This window comes from Ochotona curzoniae, unplaced genomic scaffold, assembly GCF_017591425.1.
Source record: "Ochotona curzoniae isolate NIBS_2020 unplaced genomic scaffold, NIBS_Ocur_1.0 contig_1, whole genome shotgun sequence".
In the NCBI taxonomy this organism is placed as follows: Eukaryota; Metazoa; Chordata; class Mammalia; order Lagomorpha; family Ochotonidae; genus Ochotona; species Ochotona curzoniae.
Window position 1 is genome coordinate 35,809,166 of NW_024464918.1, and position 24,434 is coordinate 35,833,599.

A 24,434-nucleotide genomic window follows, 5' to 3' on the forward strand; every position below is an offset into this window, starting at 1 on the left:
TCCTGTCTTTTGAAAATGGAATCATACTTTTTAAAGCAGTTTTGGATGTATTCTCAGATAAGCAAATATGCATCAACTTGAAAACAATGATCCATATTAATGGAAGAGAGTTCTGAAAAAAGGAAGCATCCAGAGTAAAGAGGCCTGCAAGTTAGGCCACTATAATACGTCTAACTCATCCACTCGGTGTCCGCATTCCTATCACAACTCAATCTTCATCAACTTGCAACAAATGCCCCACAGAAAGATGAGAAGGAAGGTAGATTTAGAAAAAAGAATTTAAAAGTTGAATCATCAATTTTAAAATCCACTGAATTCCTAATACAGATTAAAGTTCCTAAATAAAATTTATACTTTGCATAACATTTCTAGAGCTTTATATTTTAAATTCTGAAAAGCAATAAAACAGAACAAATGATATGTTTTGTCAGTTACAAACAGATCAGTGTATGAGAAAACAAATGCAGCTATTCACGTGTCTTCTGTTCTAAATGCTATCATAACCAAAAATGGCGAAATAAAACGCGTGCACTCCCCTGCCCCAGGCATAGGAAGCCAGCATTAGAAAGAAGACTTACCCCTTCTTTTTTTCCTTTTCTCTCCATCTTCTCCAATCTCACCTTCTTCATCATCATCCTCTCCTGACCCACTGACATCCGAGCCCGATATTTCTTCCCCTGGGAGACAAATTTAATACACTTCTTTTTACTCTGTTTTAAGTCATTTAATGCCAGTGGACTGCAGAATTAAAACAGTTAAAATGACAAATTTTATATAATATGCATTTTGCCACACACAAAAGTAAAAAATAGCCAAAAAAGGTATGTACTCCACATTAACAACACTAAAAATTAAACCTTAAAAAACATTGGCTATAAATACCACCTAGTGGTCAGACTTAAAACACCAAGTTTTATTATCTAAGTTCACTTCACCCACAACAGAGACCTGGAGAAGCTCCTGGGGCCTGGTGCAATAGCATAGTGGTTAAAGTCCTTGCCTTGAACACGCTAGGATCCTCTATGGGCACCGGTTCTAAACCTGGCAACCCTGTTTCCCGTCCAGCTCCCTGCTTGTGGCCTGGGAATGCAGTCGAGGACAGCCCAAAGTTTTGGGACCCTGCACCCGCGTGTGGGAGACCTGGAAGAGGCTCCTGGCTTCGGAATGGCTCAGCTCCAGCCACTGGGGCCACTTGGGGAGTGAATCATCGGACAGAAGAGCTTCCTCTCTGTCTCTCCTCCTCTCTGTATATCTGCCTTTTCAATAAAAATAAATCAACCTTAAAAAAAACAAAACAAAAAAAAAAAAACCAGCCGCAGCAGCAGCTCCCGGCTCCTGGCTCCAGATGGGTTCAGCTCCTTTCATTGTGGTCACCTGCGGAGTGAACCAGTGGATGGAAGATCTTTCTCTCTGTATCTTCTTTTCTCTATGAATCTGCCTTTCCAATAAAAATAAATAAATCTTAAAAAAAAAATCCAGTCCTTTTCATCTCTGTGACTTAATTCTCTAACATTCTTCCCCTCATCATTTTGTTTCTCTTGACGACTCCCTGAACACATGCAGGATTAACCCTGGCACTCAGCATTAACACTGACTGTGAGAGACTTTTCCCAGATTTTGGACAACTCACTCACTCTGAATGAGCATGTAAAAGGTAACTCTGCTATGCAAAAGAGAGCTTCAAGGACCAGGTGTGATGGCTCAATTGGTTAATCCTCCCTTTGCAAGTGCTGGGATCCTATATAGGTGTCAGTTCATGTCCCGGCTGCTCTACTTCCCATCCAGTTCCCTGCTTGTGGCCTGGGAGAGCAGTGAGTGATGGCCCAACAAGGCCTTGGAACCCTGCACCCACGTGGGAGACCTGCAAGAAGTTTCTGCCTCCTGGAGTTGGGTCCGTTTAGTTCCAGTCGTCATGCCCATTTGGGGAGTGAATAAGCTGATGGAAGACCTTTTTCTCTGTCTCTCCTCCCAATAAATCTGCTTTTCCAATAAAAATAAATAAATCTTTCAAAATAAAAAATTATAGACTGCTATAATTTTGATGACTTTTGTGACCATTTTAAAATTTACTTTATATCCGTGAAATTGTACATTTTCTCATCTGATCACTGTTTATGGCCCTTGCCTATTTTCCTGCTGAACTATGGTCTTTCTGCGCTGTACTTGCTAAATTCTTTAGTTGAGCATTCAACCTCAACTATAACATACATTAAAAATGCTACCTCAAAAATAACTGAAAATTTTTAAACAGAAAAAAATTCAAAATAAAATCTCATGTTCAAATTTATATATGAAAGCATACTTTCAAAGCCTTTCAATGGATTGTCTTCTCACAGCAAATCTGGTCTACTCACGGCTGCCTGGTATCTTTCTCTTAGCCAACACTGAGTTTGCTCTCTGTTCATATACAAGTGTCAATTAACACATACCCTATGGGAAGCTTGCTTTTACACAGAGATAAATAAAAATTCATTATTTTACAAGTAGTCATACAAAAGACTATAAATGCCACACTAATAAAATGTATCAGTTTAAGCAAAATTAATTTTTCTAAAAACCACATACACAAGTATTATATAACTTCATGAAAGTTTAGTATGAAAAATATGCCAAGTACCAACTTAATTTCCAGAAATTCCTTTAAATATCATGTTAATAGTACAAAAGGCATTTCATAATTTAATGGTTAACAATAGATTTTTAGATAATGTTAATAGTATTTTAAGAAAAGTTACCTTCTTCAAGCTTTTTCTTTAATTCTTCTATTTCTTTCTGAAACTGACGAAGCAAAGCATCCTTTGGATCTTCATTAATTCTAGCTTTATTTTTGATATTTTTAGCACGGTTGGCATAACGTAAGGTACTAATAGTTTCATCATAATTATAATCTGCTGGCCCAATATTTGCACACTGTCAAGTTAGATACAAGTCATTTTACACACGGCATAGATAAAATTAATAATATTATTACAAGTATATAAAAACACAACTTTTAAAGACAAATGCACTCCATCCAACATTAAAAACAAGAGTATCAACCACATGTATTTACAAATGACACTGCATTTATATATATGTACTTTATATGTATTATTTATAATATGTATAATTTATATATTTATAATATATTGTAGCTAATCAATATATGTATAACAAATGTGTATTGCATATGCATTATTATATGTGTATTAATATATATTAATAAACTACACAAAGTATAACTGCAAACCAAAATTTAAAAAAACTAATAATGTTGTACAATTAGTTATCAGCACACATTAGCACCTTACATTTGCCAAATGCTAACTCTCACTAGTTTTGACTTACCATCATGGTTTTTGAATTTCCTCCTAAAGAGTCTTGAAGAAGCCGAGTCAATTTAGAATTGCGATAAGGCACATGTGTGCTTTTTCCATCGACCAAAGCAGAAATTACATTTCCAAGAGTAGAAAGAGAAAGATTGATTTTTGTAGCTTCCTTGAGGCGCTGCCCAGTAGCTCCAGTTTTTGCTTGTCTTTCTGAACCCTAGAAATAGATATAAGCTAAAATTTAAAAATACAAAAATCCTTACAAAGTTTTTGTAATTTGTAGTAAATAATCTAATATGCTGTATGGTTTTCAATTTTTTAAACACACAGACCAGCAATTTTTCTTTTAGGGATTTATTTATTTTTATTTGAAAGAACTACAGAGAGACGGGGGCGGAGGGAGAGAGATGGAGGGAGGGAGTAAACACCTTCCATCCACTGATTCACTCCCTACATGGCTGCAACGGCCAGGGCTGCTCCAAAGTCAGGAGCCAGGAGTCTCCTCCAGGTCTCCCCTACAGGTGCAGGGGCCCAAACACTTGGCACAGCTTTTCCTAGGCAATCAGCAAGGAACTGGATTAGAAGTGGAGCAGCTGAAACACTAACTAGCACCCATACAGAATGCCAGCACTGTAGGTAGAGGGTTACCTTGCCATGCCACAACACTGACCCTGGAATTCACTTTTAGGTAATTTTAAGGAGGGGCCCAAATTGTGCCATAATATGTAAAGCCACCATCTGTGATGCTGGTACCCCATAAGGACGTTAGCTCAAGTTCTTCTCCAGCTCCTGCTAATGTACCTACAAAAGCGGCAGAGGGTAGTACCTGCTAGGGCCCCTGCACCCACATGGCATCAAGGAAAAAGCTCTCAACTCCTGGCTTTGATCTGGCCTTGGTCTAGCCATTGCAGCCATTTGGACAGTGAATCAGAAAAGGGAAGATCTTACTGAGTTACTCTTGGTAACTCTGGCTTTAAGAAAATGAATAATAAAGGAAAGGAAGAAGTACATGAATGGATCAAATAAGACTGTCGCAGTTGAGTTACAGGTGTGGAGATTATCACACCCTTCTATATACTTCCATATACATTTAAGTAAACCATAATACATACGTTAAACACACACAAGAGTAACAACCTGAAAATGACATATAATCCACATTTTCTACTTTAGTATCTATTCACGTGTAATATCAATGGATCCTCAACTTACAGCAAGATCTACCAGATGGAGCTTCCCCATCCTGACATGCATGTTACCATCAACACCTTTCTCACTGCATTCTATAGTAATCGTAAAGATGGCATGGGAACGGGAACTATGTTCATTCATATTAGTTGCTCCAACAGAACCTGCAATAAAGAAAGGAAACTCATAAAAAGTGAAACACATGATGTCTTTAAAAATAATCATCCAGAACAACTTAAAAGACTTATTTCCATCAATGTCCAAAACAAACAAACAAAAAAGAAAGAAAGCAAGCATGGGTAAAACACAAAACACAGGTATGTATTCAGCCATTTTATGAAACCTTTTCAAATAATTTCTGGTGATAACCAAAGATTTTGTATTGTTTCTCATACAAAGGACATAACCTTAGCAAAAAAATCTAAATCTATCCCAAGTATTATTACTATTAAACAGAAAGAACTCACATGTTAAAACAACAAGGAACGCCATGATTAATTCAGCTGTCATAAGAGAAGCATGACTTCAGCTTCTAAACCACAAAAAACCACACAAACATGCACTAACACACGCTCCCTACATATTTGATTTGAACTAATTTCTTTACACATACACATAAATGATACAGTACATATTGCTAAGTAATTCATTTTAAACTTAATGATCAATACTGAATATCTTTACAGACTTAAATTAAGTTTCATTATACACAATATTTTATTTTATAACATAAATGATATTCTATTATCTTTATTTTTATTTATTTATACTATATTACTTATACCTGAGAAATATTTTTCTAGATTATGCATCTAAAATAAGAACTACTGAGTCAAAAGGAATTAATTAATTGATTGATTGATTAATTTTTATTGGAAAGGCAGATCAGATTTATGGAGAGAAGGAGATACTGTGAGAAAAGATCTTCCATCCACTGGTTCACCCTCCAAATGGTCGCAATGGCTGGAGCTAAGCCAATCCAAAGCCAGGAGCCAGGAGTTTCTTCCAGGTCTCTCACACAGGTATAAGGTCCCAAGGACTTAGGGCATCCTCTACTGCTTTCCCAGATGATAATCAGGGAGCAGGATGGGAAGTGGAGCAGCCAGGACATGAACCAGAGCCCACATGGGATCCTGGTGTTTGCAAGGGGGAGCATTTAGCCTCTGAGCCCAACCGGACCCAGTAGGAATTTAATTCTTTTTTTTAAATGATTTACTTATTTGAAAGGCACAGTGACAGAGAAGAAAGAAGAATCAAACAAAAAAGAGAGACCAGCCCTGCAGTCTCTGTGCAATTAATATTACTAAAGCTTCTTATTCTTGAGATTAAAACTTTGAAGCAATTACCAAAAAGAATGTATATTTTGATTTTGTTTTGCTTCTCTTGTCAACAAAGCAGAGCTAGTAGTGACTTCTCAGAGTAGCCTGCTGGCCTGCCTTCAGGTACCTGTTCTGCTAGGTGGTAATTATACTGTCCTGAACAGGTTACTTAAACTAAAGCCTCAGGCCTTTCCTAACCTAAACTGAGGGTTACAAGCAAGCAAGCACTTAGACAAGCACTTTCCACTTACCAAGTGCTCAATAAGTGTTATCAATATTACTAAATTCTGCAAAAGCTAACGAAAATACACAGAAAACAAGACATGATTTCACAAATGTTTTGCAGACACCAAAATAATCTTTCAATTTCATTTTCCATGAATGTTTTGAAGTTGCCTCCTATTAAAATAATAAGAGCCAGACATAGGGACGTTTCAAAGATTAGCACTATTGAAAAGGAAAATTTTGGTCTGTAGGAAAAATAACCTGTGCTACCTTTCATTCATATATGTTCTCTACATAACAAATGATCAAAACAAGAAGGTTCTGAAGAAACCTAAAATTGTAGTCTCTATGAGGAAAGTGCCAGACTAGTTTTGCTTCTTACTCAGCCTACTGATTATACAGATGTTGAATCACAATCATGCATTATACTTACGATTTTTGTGGCCTAGAGTCATAATCCTATCCATATCATCAGCATTGTTCACAACATAAGCTGACAAATCCTTGATGTAAACTCCCACATCAGGTCTTTCTTTAACCTAAAACAAAACAAAACAAAACAAAGACTTTTTCACTGACGTCAATACTTCTTTAAACGATTTATCATTATTTGGCAGACTGATTTCACAGAGGGAGAAGGAAGGTGGTCTTCCATCTGCTGGTTCACTTCCCAAATAGCCACAACGGCCAAAGTTGAACTGACTCAAAGCTGGCAACCAGGAGCCTCTTCCAGGTCTCCCACACAAGTGCAGGGTCCCAAGGCTTTGGGCCGTCCTCTGCTGCTTTCCCAGGCCACAGCAGGGAGCTGGATGGGAAGAGGAGCAAGCAAGATACAAATCGGCACACATAGGGTTTGCCAGCACCACATGGTAGAAGGTTAGCCAGTTGCACTACCACACCAGCCCCAATACTTCAAACAATTACTTATTGAGCATCTAATTAATAATGTGTAGGAAAACACAAATAGTGAAAAAACCACACATGAGTTTCCAAAGTTTTTTTTTGCAGAATCAGCGTTGTGGCAGCAATTCCTACCCTGCCTGTTCTCCTTCCAATACAGCTAATTGCTGATGGCCTGGGATGCATTATGGAAGATGGATAAATGTACGGACTCATGCCGCCCATGAGACATGACTGAAGTTCCTGGCACCCAGCTTTGCAGTTACAGCCACCTTGGGCGTGAACCAGCAGATGAAGAGCTCTCTCTGCCTCTATCTGTAACTCTGACTTTCAAATAAATACTTAAAAAAAAAAAAGTTTTTGGGCCCGGCGGCAAGGCCTAGCGGCTAAAGACCTCGCCTTGAACACGCCGAGATCCCATATGGCTGCCAGTTCTAATCCCAGCAGCTCCACTTCCCATTCAGCTCCCTGCTTGTGGCCTGGGAAAGCAGTCGAGGATGGCCCAAAGCCTTGGGACCCTGCACCCATGTGGGAAACCCAGAAAAAGCTCTAGGCTCTGGCCTTTGAATAAGCTCAACTCTGGCGATTACAGCCACTTGGGGAATAAACCAGCAGATGGAAGATTTTCTCTCTGCATCTCGTTCTTTCTGCATATCTGCCTTTCCAATAAAAATAAATCTTTAAAAAAGTTATATATAGTGAAACCATATTGCTATGAAAGTTTTTAGCAGCTACAGTCACACTTCCTGCTCATCTTCATTACACACTAAAAGTATTCTTCAAAGTGACATCAATCTGCAAACTACTGAACTCCAAGGTCTTTTATGAAGTTTTTTCCACCCACAATATGATATCAACTCAAAATTCAATTATGAAGTATAGATAACTGATCACTCAAGTGAAAGATAAAAACAAAATCACTCAACCTATGAAAGTCTCAGAAAATGGGTGGTAAGCTTTCATCAAAAAAAAAAACAAACAAACAGTAATTTACTTTTTATGTCAAGTATAGTTTATAATACTAAATGATAGATCTGAATAAATCTGTGGGGGTGTTTACAGTTCACTAGAGGACTCTATGAGTATTTACAGAAACAGACTAGGGATTCTAAATATCCTGCAATGGGTGTGTCTTACCCAATGAGGCTGTCCTACGTAACTATGAATGTCCTATCAGATATTCACAGGGATGAAAAAAACTGTAATTATCTGAGTCTAGACTAAAATAATTATATGACATCATTTTACAAATAAAGACAATGGGATTTTCCACTTAACAGTAATTACAATAATAAAATACAGGAACAGAGGAAAACAAGAAAGAATACTATTCAATTTGGTGCAAAATTCTTCTAAAAACTAGTTTATTAAAACAATTTTGGAAATTTAAACAAATTTTTAAAAAATTTTTTAAATTTGAAAAATCTTGAAAACATTTTTTTTTTCACTGTTCAAAAATAAAAACAAACTGGGAACAGCTCTTAGAGACTCAAGGCCATAATCAGTAGCTGGGGCCAACATCTGGCTCCTGACTCTGAGTCCAACTTGTCTCGGTGCTCTAGACCCTGGAAGGCAATGTTGACAGACCTCCCCTCCCATCTACTGATTAACTCTTCAAATGGCTATCACACTGGGGACTGAGACTGGGCCAGGCTGAAGTCAGAAAACCAGAACTCAACTTGTATCTGAGGCATAAAGAATCACCATGGCTGCAACAGCTACAAATGAGGGTTCAGGCACGTTGTACAGGTGGTCTAAACTCCTCAACAGGTGTTACCATCAGTGACAGAAGTTTGTACTTATTTGTCTATTTATTTCCTTATTTTAAAAACTGTTTTGACAGGTAGAGAAAGAGAGATCTCCCACCTGCTGGTTCATTTCCAACAGCCATGTCTAGGGCCCCCAAAGCCCCACAACAGCTAGGGCTAAGCCAGGCTGAAGCCAAGTTTCCAACGTGGGTAGCAGGGATACAATTACTTGAGCCATGCACCTGCTGCCTCTCATGGCACACATGAGCAGGAAGCTGGAACTGACAATGGAACTGAGACAGAAACCCAAGCAGTCTGGCATGGCGTGCGGACGTTCCAAGTGGCACTTAACTGCTACACCAGAAACTCATCCCTGTGTCTTATTTTTTAAATATTTTTATTTTCCTTTATTACAGTAGGACAACATGCTGACTTTTAAGAATTGAGTGCTTAAGCAGATTTTATCACATAAAATTTTATTTTAGGACACTCAGAAAGGCATTATAAAATACATATAAAAAAGTACACTGAGTCTATCAGGGTTGAGAGTCATTGAAAAGAATATCCTGAGAATAAATTTAATCTGTAATTTCTGCACTCAAAAAGGAAAATTAACAAAGTATTCATTAAAGCCAGATGACAACTGCATCAAACTTGTACATTTGCTATGTATATGTCATCACTATCAAAATAAGGCTTTACTATGGCCCTAGAACAACAATCCCAAACAATGATAACACAAAGCTCCAAAAACTCAGCTTATCCAGTTAACTTAAAAACACCTAGCATTTATTATTTACCTCATCCATGGATTGTGCATCAGAATCAATTTAAACCCCAGAGTATGTTAATGCTAACAATAATCCCATGAAACAGGTACTATCACCATTTCCATTTATATATGATGAAAGTAAAGCTCACAGAGCTTAAGTAATTTGCTCCCCATCATCGCCTAGAATCAAGATGAAAGAGCAGGGCCCCAGAAATCATGCTCTTAATCCATGTTGCTATTTGCTTGCAACATGACCTTGAGCAAGTCATGACCTTGAGCAAGTCATGGAATCCTTCTAAGTTTCAATTTCCATATCAGCAAAATTGAAATTCGGTGAAGATTAAATGAAATAAAAGTGTGTTATTTTAATTTCATCAAATGCCCGTCTCTCGATCAAAGTTAATAATAGTGGATGTTGCTGCTCTAAATTCTATTCCACTGTCATCCAACATAAATTGCTCTCCTCTATTTTGTTGACAGTGAAATCCCTAATCCTAATTCTAACATTATTATTGTAAAGACTAATCTTTTATTGGTTGTCTCATATCTTAAAATATCAAAGTATCTGGAAAAATCTATCAAATCTGTCACTCATTTCTCACCTAACTCAACAATCTTATTTCACTAATTTATAGCCAGATACACATATATATGAAATAACACACAAATAAGGCCATTTAAAATATTAAAACCAGGAGCTGGTATGGAGGCACATAAAGCTAATCCTCTGTTCTGTGGTGCTGCCATCCCAAATGAATGCCAGTCAATGTCCCCGCCATTCCACTTCCAGTGGATGGAAGACCTTCTCTCTCTTTCCCCCTATGTAAAATGTGCCTTTCACATAAAAATCAATGCATCTGGTTTTATTGCAGCATCCAGCATACTCTTCTTAAAAAAAGATGTGTATTCATTTTTATTGGAAAGGCAGATATGCACAAAGGAGACACAGACAGAAAAATTTTCCATCTGCTGGTTCACTCTCCAAACAGCTGCAATGGCTACAGCTGAGCCAATCTGAAGCCAGGAGCCAGTAGCTTCTTCTGGGTCTCCCACATGCAGGTACAGGGTCCCAAGGCTTTGGGCCGTCCTAGACTGCTTTCCCAGGGCACAAGCAGGGAGCTGGATGAAAAGCGAAGCAGCTGGAACAGGAACCAGCATCCATATGGGATCTTGGCATGTACAAGGCAAGGGTTTAGCCACTGAGCCATCATACTGGGACCCCAAAACAAATATTTTAAAAAACACATTAAAGCTACCTTTAACAGAAACGGGCCTTAATTCAGTAAGTATCCCATTGCTTTGGAAATACTCACTTTCAATTATCTTACCTCTAACCTCTGTGTCTGATCTTTGCCCAAAAGGTCACGAACTTCTTCATTATATATTTCTAAATATGAAACTCTAACCAAAAATCTGCAAATAAAACAAAATTTCTTAAACTTAAATGCAATAAAATAAGAACAGTATGAAAACATGTTTGTAACACTTGAACATAAATGCCCTTCCTATGTTTACATTCTCAATTATTAGAAAATAAAAGGATCCACTTTTACCTTGTGTCACCCTCTGCCTTTGCAATATGACCGAATATGTGTGCAAATGAATTGGGAATGATTCCTCTAAGCTCAGGAACAGCGCGAACACCTTCCATGGTGAAAGTTTTACCTGTTCCAGTTTGACCGTATGCAAAAATCGTACCTGAAAATAATAAACAGTGACTTGTTAGTCTCACGCTACAAAAATCATTCTTAAAATGAACTCCTCTGACTCAATGACAGAATTTGCTTAAAAAAGAAACAATTCTAATTTTAGACAAATTCCTTTAGGTAATAGTTCCCAATTTAGTCCATGAAACTTGCATTATCCTGATACCAAAACTGAACAGACATTTTAAAATATTTTAGCAATATAGATATAATAAGTACAATTATAAAGACAATTCTATTCACAACATCAAAAACTTCAGAGGAATGAAAACATCAAAGGAAGGACAAGACCTGTGTACTGAAAGCTTCAAAATACTGATGAAAGAAACTACTCAAGACCTAAGCGTACGGAGCGACAGCTAATGTTCATCTCAGCACAGGGCAAATTAACACGATCTCCCCTCAACTCTCTGCAGGCTTTTTTGGTTTTTGTTGTTGTTGTTGTTTCATTTTGTTTTTGTTGAAACTGATAGATTCTAAAACCCAAAGGACCTAGCAGTGAAGACAAAGTTGGAGCACTTACACGATCTAATTTCAAAATATAATAAAGCTGTACTCAAACTAATAAGTAAGAGAATAGAAAAGAAATAAAACATTCTAGAAATAAGCTCATTTGTAGTCAGGTGATTTTTTTTACAAAAGTGCCAAAAAAGGGGCCAGCACCCGCAGCATTGGCCACATATGGACACCAGTTCAAGTTCAACTGCTCCACTTCAATTAGTTCCCTGCTAATGTGTCTGGGAAAGCAGTGGAAGGCTGCCCAAGCACATGTGCCCCCGCACTCACATGGGAGACCTGGAAGTCCCGGGCTTCTGGTCTTAGATTGGCCCAATTCTGGTCACTACGGCCACCTGAGGAATGAACCAGCAAACGGAAGATCTCTCCCTCTCCCTCTCTCTCTCTCTCTGTAACTGTGCCTTTCAAATAAATAAATAAAGCTTTAAAAAAATGCCAAATTAATTAAACAGGAAAAGAAGAGTCTTCTCAATAGACAATAATGGAACAACTAGACTTCCACAGGCAAGAAATGAAAACAAAGGTAGGCAAGAATAACAAGAACCAAGACTCTTATTTTACATCATATATAGAAAACACATAAATAATCACAGAGCTAAACATATATCTAAAATCACAAAACCTCTAGGGGAAGACATCAAAAAAATCTAAAGGCCAACTCTGTATTAAACACACCAGTATGCCAGCAAAGCTGCCTATTTGGTTCTTTTTTTTGTTGTTGTTAAAGATGTGGGTAGGAGGCAGGGTCCCCATTATGGACACATACCAGGTCAGGGACACCACACTGCCATCGTTACTACCATTAGCGTTTGTGGGAGGGGTGTGCACTGCTAGGGGCTGGAGGACTGGGGATGGGTTGGAACGGGGGCCACTGAGTGCTCAGTTGACATGTACAAAATGATTTCTGAGAGCTTCCAGGACCTGGCCACTGCACCTGTAGGTAACTGAGAGCTGAAATGGGGTAGATCAGAAAGGGGAATCCAGAGGGCCTCCCTGGGTCAAGCCAAAGCATCTATCCAAGTGCACAAGAGCCAACACTGGGGCAAGAGCAGCTGAGGGGGCAAGCTAGGGCACGCACAAGCCAGACTGGGCTAGGCTGCAGCATTTGTGTGCACATTTGAGAGGGCAGGCCTGGAGGGAGTCCTCAGGGGTCTTCTGACCAGGCTTCAACAACCTCAGTACCAGTAAGGGTCCAGTCTTGGAGAGTGGGTAGGGCTAGGGTGGTTTGCAACACCTGCTGGTGCACAGAAGTGTTAAGTCTGGGGACCAACTCAGTAGAGGCTCTTCGGCGTCAGCCCCCTGGGCCCACTCTCCCCAATCCCCAAACTCAGGAACATAACATGACATCTGGTCTGGCCAGACATTGTGGGACTGGGCTGACAGCATACCAAAATGCACCACAGACCACAGCTAGGCAGTCTGATCCAACAGAGTTCTGCCTCACCAAAGATGGAAACAGCAGCAGGTTGAACCACACTACAGGCCAATTTTATTTTTTCACCACCAAACATCTAAGGCTATGGACACAGCAAACAGACACAGACAGCTGGCAAGTGTGGGCAAGTGGAAGCTCCCACCTGGAACAACAAAGCCAACACTATCTCAGAACAGTCCTACTCAAGTAACACCGTCAGGACATTCTTCCCCACTCGGGGGGCCAGGAGCGAAAGCAAAACCAGGGGACCATCTCTGTCCTCTGGCGCTGAGATCTGGTAGCAAGGAGCAGTGCAGACATCCCCCACCCTCTCACAGCAGGGAGGCCAGGGTCATTTCCCTCACCCTGCTCACCCCCACCCCACCCTTCCTATCTGCCCCAGAGACCTGCATGGTCTGCAATCCCTCACCCAGGTAACAGACATTTTAAAAATTTAAATTTAAAAAAAAAATCGGAAAATGAAAAAAACCACAGCATGGAGAAAATATGTACTGTGTGAAAACTGCATACCCGACCGAGCATGTCAGTGGTCAATGCATATATAACGAGAACAGGGGCTTGCGGAAGCTCACAGAATACTGCCGTAGAATGTGAAACAAGAATCCGCAAGTCACACTAGTGAGGGCAAAGGCAGTGCAGCCATCACGCGGGAAAACAGGCTCTTCAAATGACAAGCACATTACATCTCTTTTTCTCTTCCGGGTATCTTTCCAAATGAAACTTTAAAATGTATCTACACAAACAGGTACAAATCCGTGTTCATAGCAACATAATGTGTGACAGCTAAAACACTGAAAACAACACAAATTTCCAGAAAATAATGAATAAACAAAATGTTATTACATGAGGCATACAATTTTCATCCAGCTTTTACACAGTTCACCCAATTCACAAAAATGGGGGGGGTGCATATTAATGTATGCAAAAGATAGATGACTTTAAAACATGCTAAGAAGGGCTTGGTGCAGCAGCCTAGCACCTTGCATGTGCTAGGATCCCATATGTGTGCCAGTTCTAATCCCGGTGACCCCACTCCCCATCCAGCTCCATGCCTGTGACCTGGGAGAGCAGCAGAGGATTGCCCAAAGCCTTGGGATTCTGAACCCATGTGGGAGACCCAGAAGAGGCTCCTGACTTCGGATCAACTCAGTTCTGGCCACTGCAGCCATTTGGAGAGTGAACCAGCAGATGGAAAATTTTTAAATAAATAAATAATAAAGGGCCCAGAGCTGTGGTGTAGTGAGTAAAGCTGCAGCGTATCGTACCAGCACTCCATAGACACCAGAGTTAAGAGTCCCATGGCACTATTTCCAATTCAGCTCTCTGCTCCTGTGCCTGGGAAATCAGCAGGTGACCCATGTGGTTGGGACCCCAGAAAAAGCCCCTGGCTTCAAATCAGCTCATTCACAGCCCTTGCCGCCATTGGAGGAGTGAACCAGATGATGGAAGATATCTCTGTCGTTCCCTCTCCCTATAACTCTACTTTTCAAATAAACAAATATTTTTAAAGGGTAATAAAATCATATACTGTGATTAATATGAAATTGCCAGAAAAACTGTCATGACAGAAAGTGAACCTCCTGGTTACCTAGGACATAGCTGCAAATGAGCAAAAAGGAAATTTGGGGATGTAGGAAGTGTTCAGAAAAAGAACTTTGCAATTAGAGCAACAAAAAGCACTCACCATTGTAGCCTTCAAGGACAGAATCGATAATAGGTCTTGCAGTTAAGTTATACACATCAAGCTGTTTGCTTTCTGGCCCAAAGACGGTATCAAAAGTAAAGGTCTTGGGAGGCTCGTTGGAAGAGTCGGTCTTGTGCACGGTGATGGTCCCCCGCATCTCGTCCACGCTGACGGCCTGCCGGTAGCACATGGACTTCTCCCTCTCGTTGAGGGGCCGACACCGAACGACCACCTTCACGTTGTCGCAGCTTTCTGGCTTCTCGGACTTATTGACCTGGTGGAAGCAATTTCACAAATAAAGAAAAGGAGCACTTATTTTTACCTTCAACAGACACAACTTAAAATCTGCAAAAGGCGATCTCGTTCTCTCGGTGCTTTGCATGTGTTAAGGACTTCATAAGTATCTATAAATACAATTCAACATCTCCTATAGAAAGACTGTTAAACAACAAAGAAAAATGGTTTGTTCTTAAAAGATTTGTTTATTTTTATTGGAAAGGCAAATATACAGAGAGAGGAGAGACAGAAAGGAAGATTTTCCATCCAAGGATTCACTCCCCAGGTGACCGTAACGGCTGGAGCTGAGCCGATCCGAAGCCAGGAGCCAGGAGCTTCTTCCAGGTCTCCCACGCCAGTCCAGGATCCCAAAGCTTTGGACCCATATGAAATCCCGGTGCATGGAAGGTGAGGACTTTAGCCACTAAGCTATTGTGCCGGGCCGGGATACAGTTTATTTTATGGCACAAAAGGAAAGAGAAAACCCTCACTTGAATCTGTACTAAATGCTGTCCAAGAAGAAAAGGATAGTGACGCGGGACGGGCAGCAGAGCAGAGCTTTCATCTGTTTTGTGGTGTAGCAGGTTATACTCCATGCTGAGGCTGGCAGCCCACAATGGCATGCTGGTCTGAGACCTGGCATTCTGTTTCTGGGTCAGACTTATGCCAGTGTGTATCCAAGTGAAGGCCCAAGGGCGGAGGTCCCTGCTGCTACGGGGGCGAGCAGATGGAGAAATTTTTGGTTTCTGACTCTGGCCTGGTCCAGGCCTGGCTGTTGGGTCCATTTGCAAGCAAAAAGCAGATGATGAACGATCTAGTTCTCTCTCTCTTTGACTCTGTCTTCATAATAAAATAAATCTTTAAAAAAAACAAAAACAAAATGCAGAACAGAGCCCAGTGCAGTAGCCTAGTGGCTTAAGTTCTTGCCTTCTATGCACTGGGATCCCATATGGGTACCTGTTCATGTCCTAGAGTCCCTGCTTGCCATCCAGCTCCCCGCTTGTGGCCTAGGAAGGCAGTCCAGGACGACCCAAAGCCTTGGGACCCTGCATCCGCGTGGGAGACACAGAAGAAGCTCCTGGCTCGTGCTTTCAGGATCAGATCAGCCGTGGCCATGTAGCCACTTGGGGAGTAAATCAGCAGATGGAAGATCTTTCTTTCTCTCTGTAAATCTAACTTTCCAATAAAATTTTTAAAAATACATATTTAAAGACAAAAAATTAACATTAACAAATTAAGACTTGCTGCACAAAGTCTCTGACACTGAGTCTCCTGCCAACCAGAAAACACAGGGAGCGTGAACTTGAGGACCTGAATCAACAGCGTAGTGGGTTCTGGGCTCCCATGACACGCCTAGTGTTATCTCTTACAACGCATTGGCAAACTGCTTCCAAACATCACACAGCCATACATCATTTACTCATCTTCTCACACAAGAAAAAGTAAAAGAGAAAAATGTCCTGGTGTGACCTAATCTTAGGAACACTGATACAAGTTTCGATTTCTGAAATTTCAGATGATTTATGAATTTGTATTAAAACACAATCTCATTATTAAAGGAAAGCTGTTTAATGAGCTAACTGAACAGAATACTTTAAATTTCCACTTCAGGCACTCTATCGCTGGTTTTGACATGGTCAGTGACCAAGTGACAACACATCCTGACACAGTCACGCCCCCTCCGTTGGTCCCCTCGTGCCTCTAGCCCAGCCGCCTCCCTGACCGCACGCTGACATCTAATGAGGTCACCCTCCAGTCTCTTCTCCACAAGGCAGTCAAGGCCAACGCTGATTTAGGCACGCCCGTTTCCCACCTAATATTCTCCACAAGTTGCCCTTAGATGGCTGGGAACACACTGGCTCCTCCCCACATCTCCCTGCAGCCTTCTCGCCCACCGCCCACTGGGCTTTCTGGCATCTTCGCCCCTGCTCCTGCTCACCGCTGCCCAGTCCTTTGGCCGGAATCACTCCTCCCCTAGCTAACCACCACTTCTCAAAGCCCCCTTCCGGGAGGATCCTCTTCACCCCATAAAGCACCCTACGGCTCTGGGAGCACCTCCTTCTCTTGGTGTGTATCATTTTATTTTTCATAGTTGCTAACATTCAGAAATGTCCCAAAACCAACCATTCCAGCAGTCTCACCGAATCAAAGTGCCCTCTTCCCATAATGTGCCTGGTATTCAGCTGCTTCTAAAACAAACCTGGCTGCTTTGGCTCCGCTTTTCTAAGTATAGCATCTAGCATTGTGTTTAGTGCCCACTATTTCTGGAACGAATTTAATAACTCGAAAGCAACGGACAGAGCATTCGATGTTGAATGTCAAGCGCTGCCCTTCAAGTCCCAGATAACAACCCCAAGAGACAAGTTTAATTATGCGGGAAATAAGGGCCCTGACACATCAAATAATGGTCTGCGGCCTCACCACGGCGGAAGAACCCGCGTGCCTCTGGTGTTGGGACTTAACAACGCCCCCTTTTTGAAGGCACTAAGATCCTACAGCGCCAAGCGCACACAAAGACACCTGCAGGCTACATCCCGCCCCGCGAGCGACACGGGAACGCCAGCTCCCGGCCTCCGCTCTGCCGCCTCCCGCAGGCCCACGGACCTCGGCGGCCGCCCCCAAGATGCCCTAGCCAGCGGGCAGCGCCCGGGTGCCAGAGCGCATCCTGCCGCCACGAGCGCAGGCCCCCGGGATGAGCGGGGGATGCGGGCGACACGGGCCTCGCCCCCAGGACCCTCCCGGGACGGACTGGCCCCCCGCGAGCCTCGGGCCCACCCGCCAGCTCCCGTAACCGCCCGGCTCCGCCCCACCCGGGCCGCCCGCCGGCTCCGCGCCTCCATGGCAACGGCCGCGCCCCCGGGCCAGGCCTCACGGAGGAGGAATCTCCCGCGGCCGAGCGACCCTCCTCACCGGCATCGTGACGCCCTCCCGTGCCCGGCGGACGTCCCCGCCCGGGGTGCGGCCCAACGACACGGCTCGACACGACCCTGCGTGGGCGAGAGACGCTGTCCAGAGACGCCCGGACACCTCCTGGACGCTCCCGAGAATGCGGCTCCTCGGGCGAGAGCACGCAGTGCGCAGGCGCGCTCCGAGCGCGCCCCGCCCCAGCTCCGCTTTCGGGGTCCTGGCATCCTAAAGTGCGCCTGCGCGGAGGCCGCCCGGGCTCATCTCCTAGGACGCCAGATGGAGACGGCGCCTGCGCAGTGCTGCCGGGCCGCGGCGCTGGGCGTCGCGCGGGCGGTGAGGCGGCCACACCTGGCAGGCGCGAGCCTGAGGAGGAGGCGCGCTCGGGTTCGTCAAGGCCAATTTTGTGACACCTGGAGTATCCCGAACGTCAACAACCATTGTACTTTGCGTCCCAGCTGGAAAACTAAGGCCTGAGCTGCGCTCTTACCCTTAGGTGGCCCATCTCCCAGCGTCTCTAACCGCCCGGTGCACGCAGAATTTCAGCAAACCTTTGTGAAAGGGCCAATGATCCTTCGCGCCCAAAGCCCTCTCTTGGAGGTGCGAAAGGCACTTCCAGCTTAACTGCCGCACAAAACGGAAACTTTTACTCTGCATCCCTACCTCTTTTTGGGGGCCTGTCCCCCCCAAAAGCGCCCCAGCACACACGTCTTTCCTCCCCCCCCCCCCATGACTGGAAACTGAACTCCGACAGCTGCACGGATCAGAGCCACGGTCTCTCCCTCTGTTCCCCGACATCCGATGTTCAGTGGGGCCCAAGGGAGCCGCCCTCTCGCCCTCTGTGCCAGGCCTTCCTAAGGCAGCTGAGCACCGAACTGGCTTCCTTGCTGGCATGAGGATGCGCTGCCAGGATGCAGTCACTCCCCAGCATTCCTGACTTCTGCCTCTGGGATATCAGGCAGCCACGGGTGGGAAAATTTTCCAAAAACAACCACGTCTATACTGAACATACTCAGCCTTCTTGTTGTTCATTGTCTTAACGTACAATGCTGCTGTCATTTACGTAACTGGCTGATGTGTGTTGTATTTAAACAGGAGGCTGTTTCCTGCCCAGGGCTTAGGTATCTCTGGCGGTCCCCCTGGGATTCACAGGAACTAGAGATAAGGTGTGAAAATATGAATCATTTTTTAAAAAAATTTGTTTAATGTATTTCAAGGGCAGATTTAAGAGAGGAAATGGGAGCAAGGCAGACATTTCTCCACCAGCTGGTTCACGCCCCACACGGCAGGACTGGGCCAGGATGACGCCAGGAGCCAGTAACTCCACCTGGGTCTCCCACGTGTTTGTTGGGGCCTTATCCCTCCACAAGCTCCTTGTGCTTTTTTCTAGCCGTTATCCACCCACCCCTAAGGGCCACGGCAATGAACGTGATAAACTAGCTCTGTTTTTAACAGAGTCAGTCGTACAGTATGAACTCTTCATTAAAAAAATATATATATTATCTGAAAGATGGGTCCCGTGCTGTAACCTAGTAACTAAAGTATTTGCCTTGCACGTGCCAGGATACCATATTGAACGCCAAAATTCTAATCCCAGCAACCCTGCCTCTCATCCAGCTCCCTGCTTGTGGCCTGGGAAAGCAGTCGAGGAGAGGACGGCCCAAGGCCTTGGGACCCTGCACCCACGTGGGAGTCCTGGAAGAGGCTCCAGGCTCCTGGCTTCGGATGGGCTCAGTTCTGGCCGTTGGGGCCGCTTTGGGGGGACAGCTTCCAGAGTCCCAGAAGAAGCTACAGGTGTAGCAGCTGAACCCGCCTATACCGGAGGCAGCCTCAGCTGCGCGCCCAAGTTCTGGGTTATAAAAAACCGAGTTACAACATGGTGCCCCACACAAGGGATCCTGCTTGTCTCATGGCCTCGGACGAGCGAAAGCTTTCACCCTCCAGAGTAAGCCATGGGAGGACCTCAGTCAGAAGTCCGGACCAGGAGGCCCTTTGCTGTCTGCTCCCACAACGTCCACGGTCCGCCTCTGTGCCGGCTTCGTGGAATAGACACCTGGAGTCACGCCCGTCAGGGGCAGCCTCATTCTCCCTGACCCCGTCGGGGCGAGGACCCCAGCGCCCCGCGGCGCGCGCTCAGCAACCTGTGGCCACGTTCGGGCCCTTACTGCCCCTGCCAGAGTTGCTTCAGTGGGACCTATGGCTGCGGCCCAACGACGCAAAAATCGTGAGGGAGCCCCAGTTGCTTATCCGCCTGCAGCTGACCCAGGACCGCGAGGCTCGCCAGTGGCGAGGTGACCAACCCCAGGTACCAGCACACTCACAGGGAAAACAGACGGGGTGGTGTGCACCTGGTTCAAGTGCTAGACGCCCAGGAGATTGGCCCCTTGGTCAGGTGTGGCGCCTCACAGGCGCTTTCCTCATTTCTCTTGTCTGACCGGTTTCCTTCTCAGGGAGAGGGCAGGTTGCAGTGGGGTGAGCCTCAAGGCCTGGCACTGAGGCACCTGGTCCCATGGATCACGATGAAGCAAATGGCCTCTTGTATGCGCTCCAGTGCCTACAGGAAGGCTGCTTCTGCCACGGCCACCCTCACTGCCCTCTGCCCTTTCCTCTTTGCTGTAGCCCGAGGTCTGCGCCGCCTTCCAGGGCATTGTACAGGAGCTCCTGCAGCTCCCCAACATTTTCGACTTCAATTTAGCCACGTTCAACCTGGCCTTGACCATCTTCAGCCGCCTCGTGGCTTCAGGAAAGGTAGGGCAGCCTGGGAGGGATGGTGAGAGGCCCAAGACACTCCCATTGCTGCCTGATAGGTGGACGCCCCTGCAGCAGCCTGTGCCTGCAGACAATGGCTCCTGGGGGGCCTTGCTTCTGGTTGGAAGCAGAAGCAAGGGGTGGACACTGGGCAAATGGGAGGCCCTCACTTGGTGTGTTGAGGCGGGGTGTATGTGCCTGCACTTTTCGGGTCCAGATTCTCCCCAGATGCGCTTACTGTGTACTGCAGGTGAAGGAGAAGTTACTCCACATTGCAGCTGTTGCTTCCCTGAGACTGGCTGTGAAAGTTGAGGAGGAGGACGAGGTGTGTGTGCTGGGAGGTATGCTGGCTGCCAGTCTCCACAAAAGGCCTGGGCCCTTGAAATGGAGGAGCAGTGGGGAGAAGTCCCTAACTTCCTGGGACCTCTCTTGCCCATTCCTTAGGCTTGCTGGACCCTGGGGACCCTCCTTTTTCCTCCACCGTCCCCCCAAGACAGAGGAACACAGCTGAAGCCTCCTGGCCAACAAAGCTAGAGCCTGACCCCTGGCGGATTGGCCTTGTCCTGAAGGCCGCTCCACCCATGTGGGCCCATGGCCACTCCCTAGAAACCAGGTTTAAGAAAGCTGCTGGAGACCTAGAGTGACCATGGCCATGAACATGGTCCGGGGATTCTAGAATGCTTTGCTAAAAGGGGCAGGAAGGCTGGGCACATGAGGGCAAGAGGGTAGAGAAAAGTGGCCACCAGTTCTCCAGGCTGGGGTGGACTTGCCTCGGGGCCTCAGGCCAGTTCTCAGGCCACACCTCCCCTGCCCTGAGCTCTGAGCCCTCCCACTCTAGTCCTCAGGAACACTCCCAGGCTGCAAGGCCTCTCTCAGCTCATCTCTGGCTCTGAGGAGCAATACAAAAAAAAGTTGCCTGTGTACTTCCCATTCCAAACTCTCAATACAAATGTCTTCAGCCCCTGTGGATTAGAACGGCTCTGTGCCTCCCCATCCCCCTGGAGAAAGTTGCTTTCATGCGACTGAAAACCATGCCAGTGACCCTCGAACCATTTCTAGGAATTAACAACAATACTTCCTTTCGCTAGAATGGTGACATCCAGTCTTCATTGCATTTGTCCCTTGCATGTTTGCTCAAACACTAGCCTTAATATTCTTCCACTCCGACCCCCAGAGCAGGGGCAGGAGCATCATTAATTTCCCGTGAACCACCTTAAATTAAGGCAGAAGGGAATGATCGTAGTGGCAGTATTAATGGGTCTGTCTGGTGCTTGTATGGCAAGTAACCAGGGAGGGATCAGGAGCAGGGATGGCCAGAGCCCAACCGAGGCTGCTGGAGTGCTTGACTGGACGGGGAGGTAATGTAGGTACAGCCACCAGGGCACCCTCACGTGAGTGCCTGCCGGCATGCAACTGCGGATGGAGACCTGTTCACAGAGGGTCTCCGTGTGATGGTCACACATGTCATCACAATTTCCTTAGAGCTGTCCCAACACAGCTGGGGTCTGGTCTGGCCTTTGAGAAGCACTTGGGCAGGCCCAAGGAGGTCATGGAGCCTGGTCCCCAGGGAGAAGAAAACAGAAGCTGCTATGACATGGTATAGGGCCTTGGCCTCTTTATTTTCTTTCTCTCTTTTTTCTTTTACAGTTAGTTCCACAGGTGAAAGACTTCATAGAGCACTACGGCCCTGCCTACAGCCCAAATGAGCTGCTGAGGATGGAGCTGACCATTCTGGACAAACTGCATTGGGACCTGTATCTTGCGACGCCACTGGACTTTTTGACTATAGTAAGCATGAGGGGTTTGCAGAATCTGCCTTTGGAACAGCTGTTCACACACTGGACGGCCAAGCACGTCCACGCACACGTTGTTGTACATGCGCCACACAGGGGGTGACCCACAAGGCTCATGACATACAGAAGGGGGAGACGTATCTCAAGTTCAACACCAGTCCATCAGACTCGCACTTGGAAAGGATACTGGGTTAACTTTACAAAAAAGTGTTTACAACGGCATGACTGTGGTTAATTTACTCTTTTGAATACTTGCTGCAAAAATATTGGACTTTGCATTCTAAGAATATTGTACATAAATATCTATCTTGCTCACTTTATACACACATTCACTTAGCTGTCTCGATTCACCTACACACAATCCTTACTGAGGCTTTAGACCATATTGATCTGGCACTTAAAAAAATAGCATTCATTAGTTTGTGTTTGTCGGAGTTGGGATGTGGGCATCATCTGTCAGGACAGGATTCTGTTAGTAAGGCAAAATTACTTGATGTGGCAATGTTGAGCGGTTTGGGCTGTTGGGAGGCTTGGAGATTCAATCATTAAGGGATGTTTCTTTTGAAAAATGGCCACTGTTGCCAAGTTAGAGTTTCTTCTCTCCAAGCTGATACAAGTAACTTTTCTGCTACTTTGAGCTTGATTAATGTGTCTTTTTGTTCAGAATGGAAACATTGTCAACTAGGTCCTTTTAAACTGATAAGGACCTTGTCCTACAATACACTCTGTCTCTCCAGAGTCGAAGCTCTGCTTGGCCACCCAGCGGGCATTAAGCCTCTTTCACTGGCCCCCCCAAGCCCCCCCGACTCCACTGCTCCCCTGCCCTGCCCACCTTGGTGGGGCCATGACTAAGAATAAACAGGGTTTGGTAACACCAGGTGCTCTCTGATGGGAAGTTCAATGGTTTGCACTTCTGGTCATTGACGTAGGAAAAGGAGGGGGTTTTTCCATTCTAAAGTTAAAAAATCCTGTTCTCCAGTTCCACGGCCTGATTGTCGTGAGCTGGCCCCAGGAGCAGATGCTGCAGCTTCAGAGGAATCCTTCCCTCCACGTCGCATCCCTGACCAAGCAGCTGCAGCACTGTATGGCGGGCCACCAGCTGCTGCAGTTCAAGGGCTCCACACTGGCCTTGGTCATCATCACCTTAGAGCTGGACAAGCTCATGCCCGACTGCTGCGCTCCTACATCTGATCTGCTGAAGAAAGCACAGGTAGACATCAACTTGGCCCTACACCAGGCTCAGAGCTGTGCCCCTCTGGCTGGCATGCTCTCCCATCCCATGGCACTCCATGGTTCTTTAGAACTCCAGACAGCTCTGCCAGGAGTCTCCCTGAGTTTTAGGCTTCCCACACCTGGCCATGGTCTATGGACTTAATGGACACAGGTTCCCTCCATTGAGCTGATGAGAGTGGGGCTCCCTAGTGGCAAGAGACTCTCTCCATGGGCAGCCCCGCATCCACGAGGATCCACAGTGGGGATACATTCTGCTTGGGAGGAAGCAGCTCTGAGTGTAGCACAGGAAGTGTTGACTCCAGACCCCAGTCACTTCCCATGAATGTATGTGCCAGGCACCAGGAATAACATGAGGCAGATTACAGGGGTGGAGGGCCAGAGGGCATGGGTTGCCAGCATCTCCCCCAGATGGATTCATTAGACTATAATGCATGGTAGAACTACTGACAGTTACTGAGGGGAAAGAGTTCCCCAAGGTTTGGGGGTGAGGCTAGTGTGCAGGGAGGGCAAGCAGGCCTTCCTTAGCTGGCTCTGTAGTCACACACTGGCACCCTGCTGTCCACTCCTCATGGCCTCAGAGGCTCCTGCCCAAGGCTGGCACTCTATTCCTACTCAGGTCAACATGGAGCAGTACATGTCCTGCAAGGAACTCGTCAGACAGCAGCTGAGGACTCTGTAG

General features: G+C 45.1%; 2 protein-coding genes across 2 annotated transcripts in view; one reads left to right on the plus strand and one right to left on the minus strand.

Annotated features, from left to right (window-relative positions):
- Positions 1-18,038, minus strand: part of KIF3A (kinesin family member 3A) — a 34,298-nt gene extending 16,260 nt beyond the window's left edge. Inside the window, exons 1-9 of the mRNA XM_040971511.1 lie at positions 17,988-18,038; positions 14,802-15,075; positions 11,014-11,158; positions 10,789-10,873; positions 6,474-6,579; positions 4,521-4,660; positions 3,328-3,525; positions 2,736-2,910; positions 579-677 (exon numbers count right to left, since the gene is read on the minus strand). Of these exons, the coding sequence (XP_040827445.1) occupies positions 579-677; positions 2,736-2,910; positions 3,328-3,525; positions 4,521-4,660; positions 6,474-6,579; positions 10,789-10,873; positions 11,014-11,158; positions 14,802-15,075; positions 17,988-17,993 (1,228 nt within the window). The 5' untranslated portion in view covers positions 17,994-18,038. The remainder of the gene's footprint in view (positions 1-578; positions 678-2,735; positions 2,911-3,327; positions 3,526-4,520; positions 4,661-6,473; positions 6,580-10,788; positions 10,874-11,013; positions 11,159-14,801; positions 15,076-17,987) is intronic.
- Positions 18,039-18,123: 85 nt separating this feature from the next.
- Positions 18,124-24,434, plus strand: CCNI2 (cyclin I family member 2). The gene is made up of 8 exons (XM_040974597.1): positions 18,124-18,158; positions 18,253-18,368; positions 20,159-20,286; positions 20,601-20,729; positions 20,980-21,054; positions 22,377-22,517; positions 23,502-23,732; positions 24,372-24,434. The coding sequence occupies exons 1-8, from the start codon at positions 18,124-18,126 to the stop codon at positions 24,432-24,434; spliced, it is 918 nt and encodes a 305-aa protein (XP_040830531.1).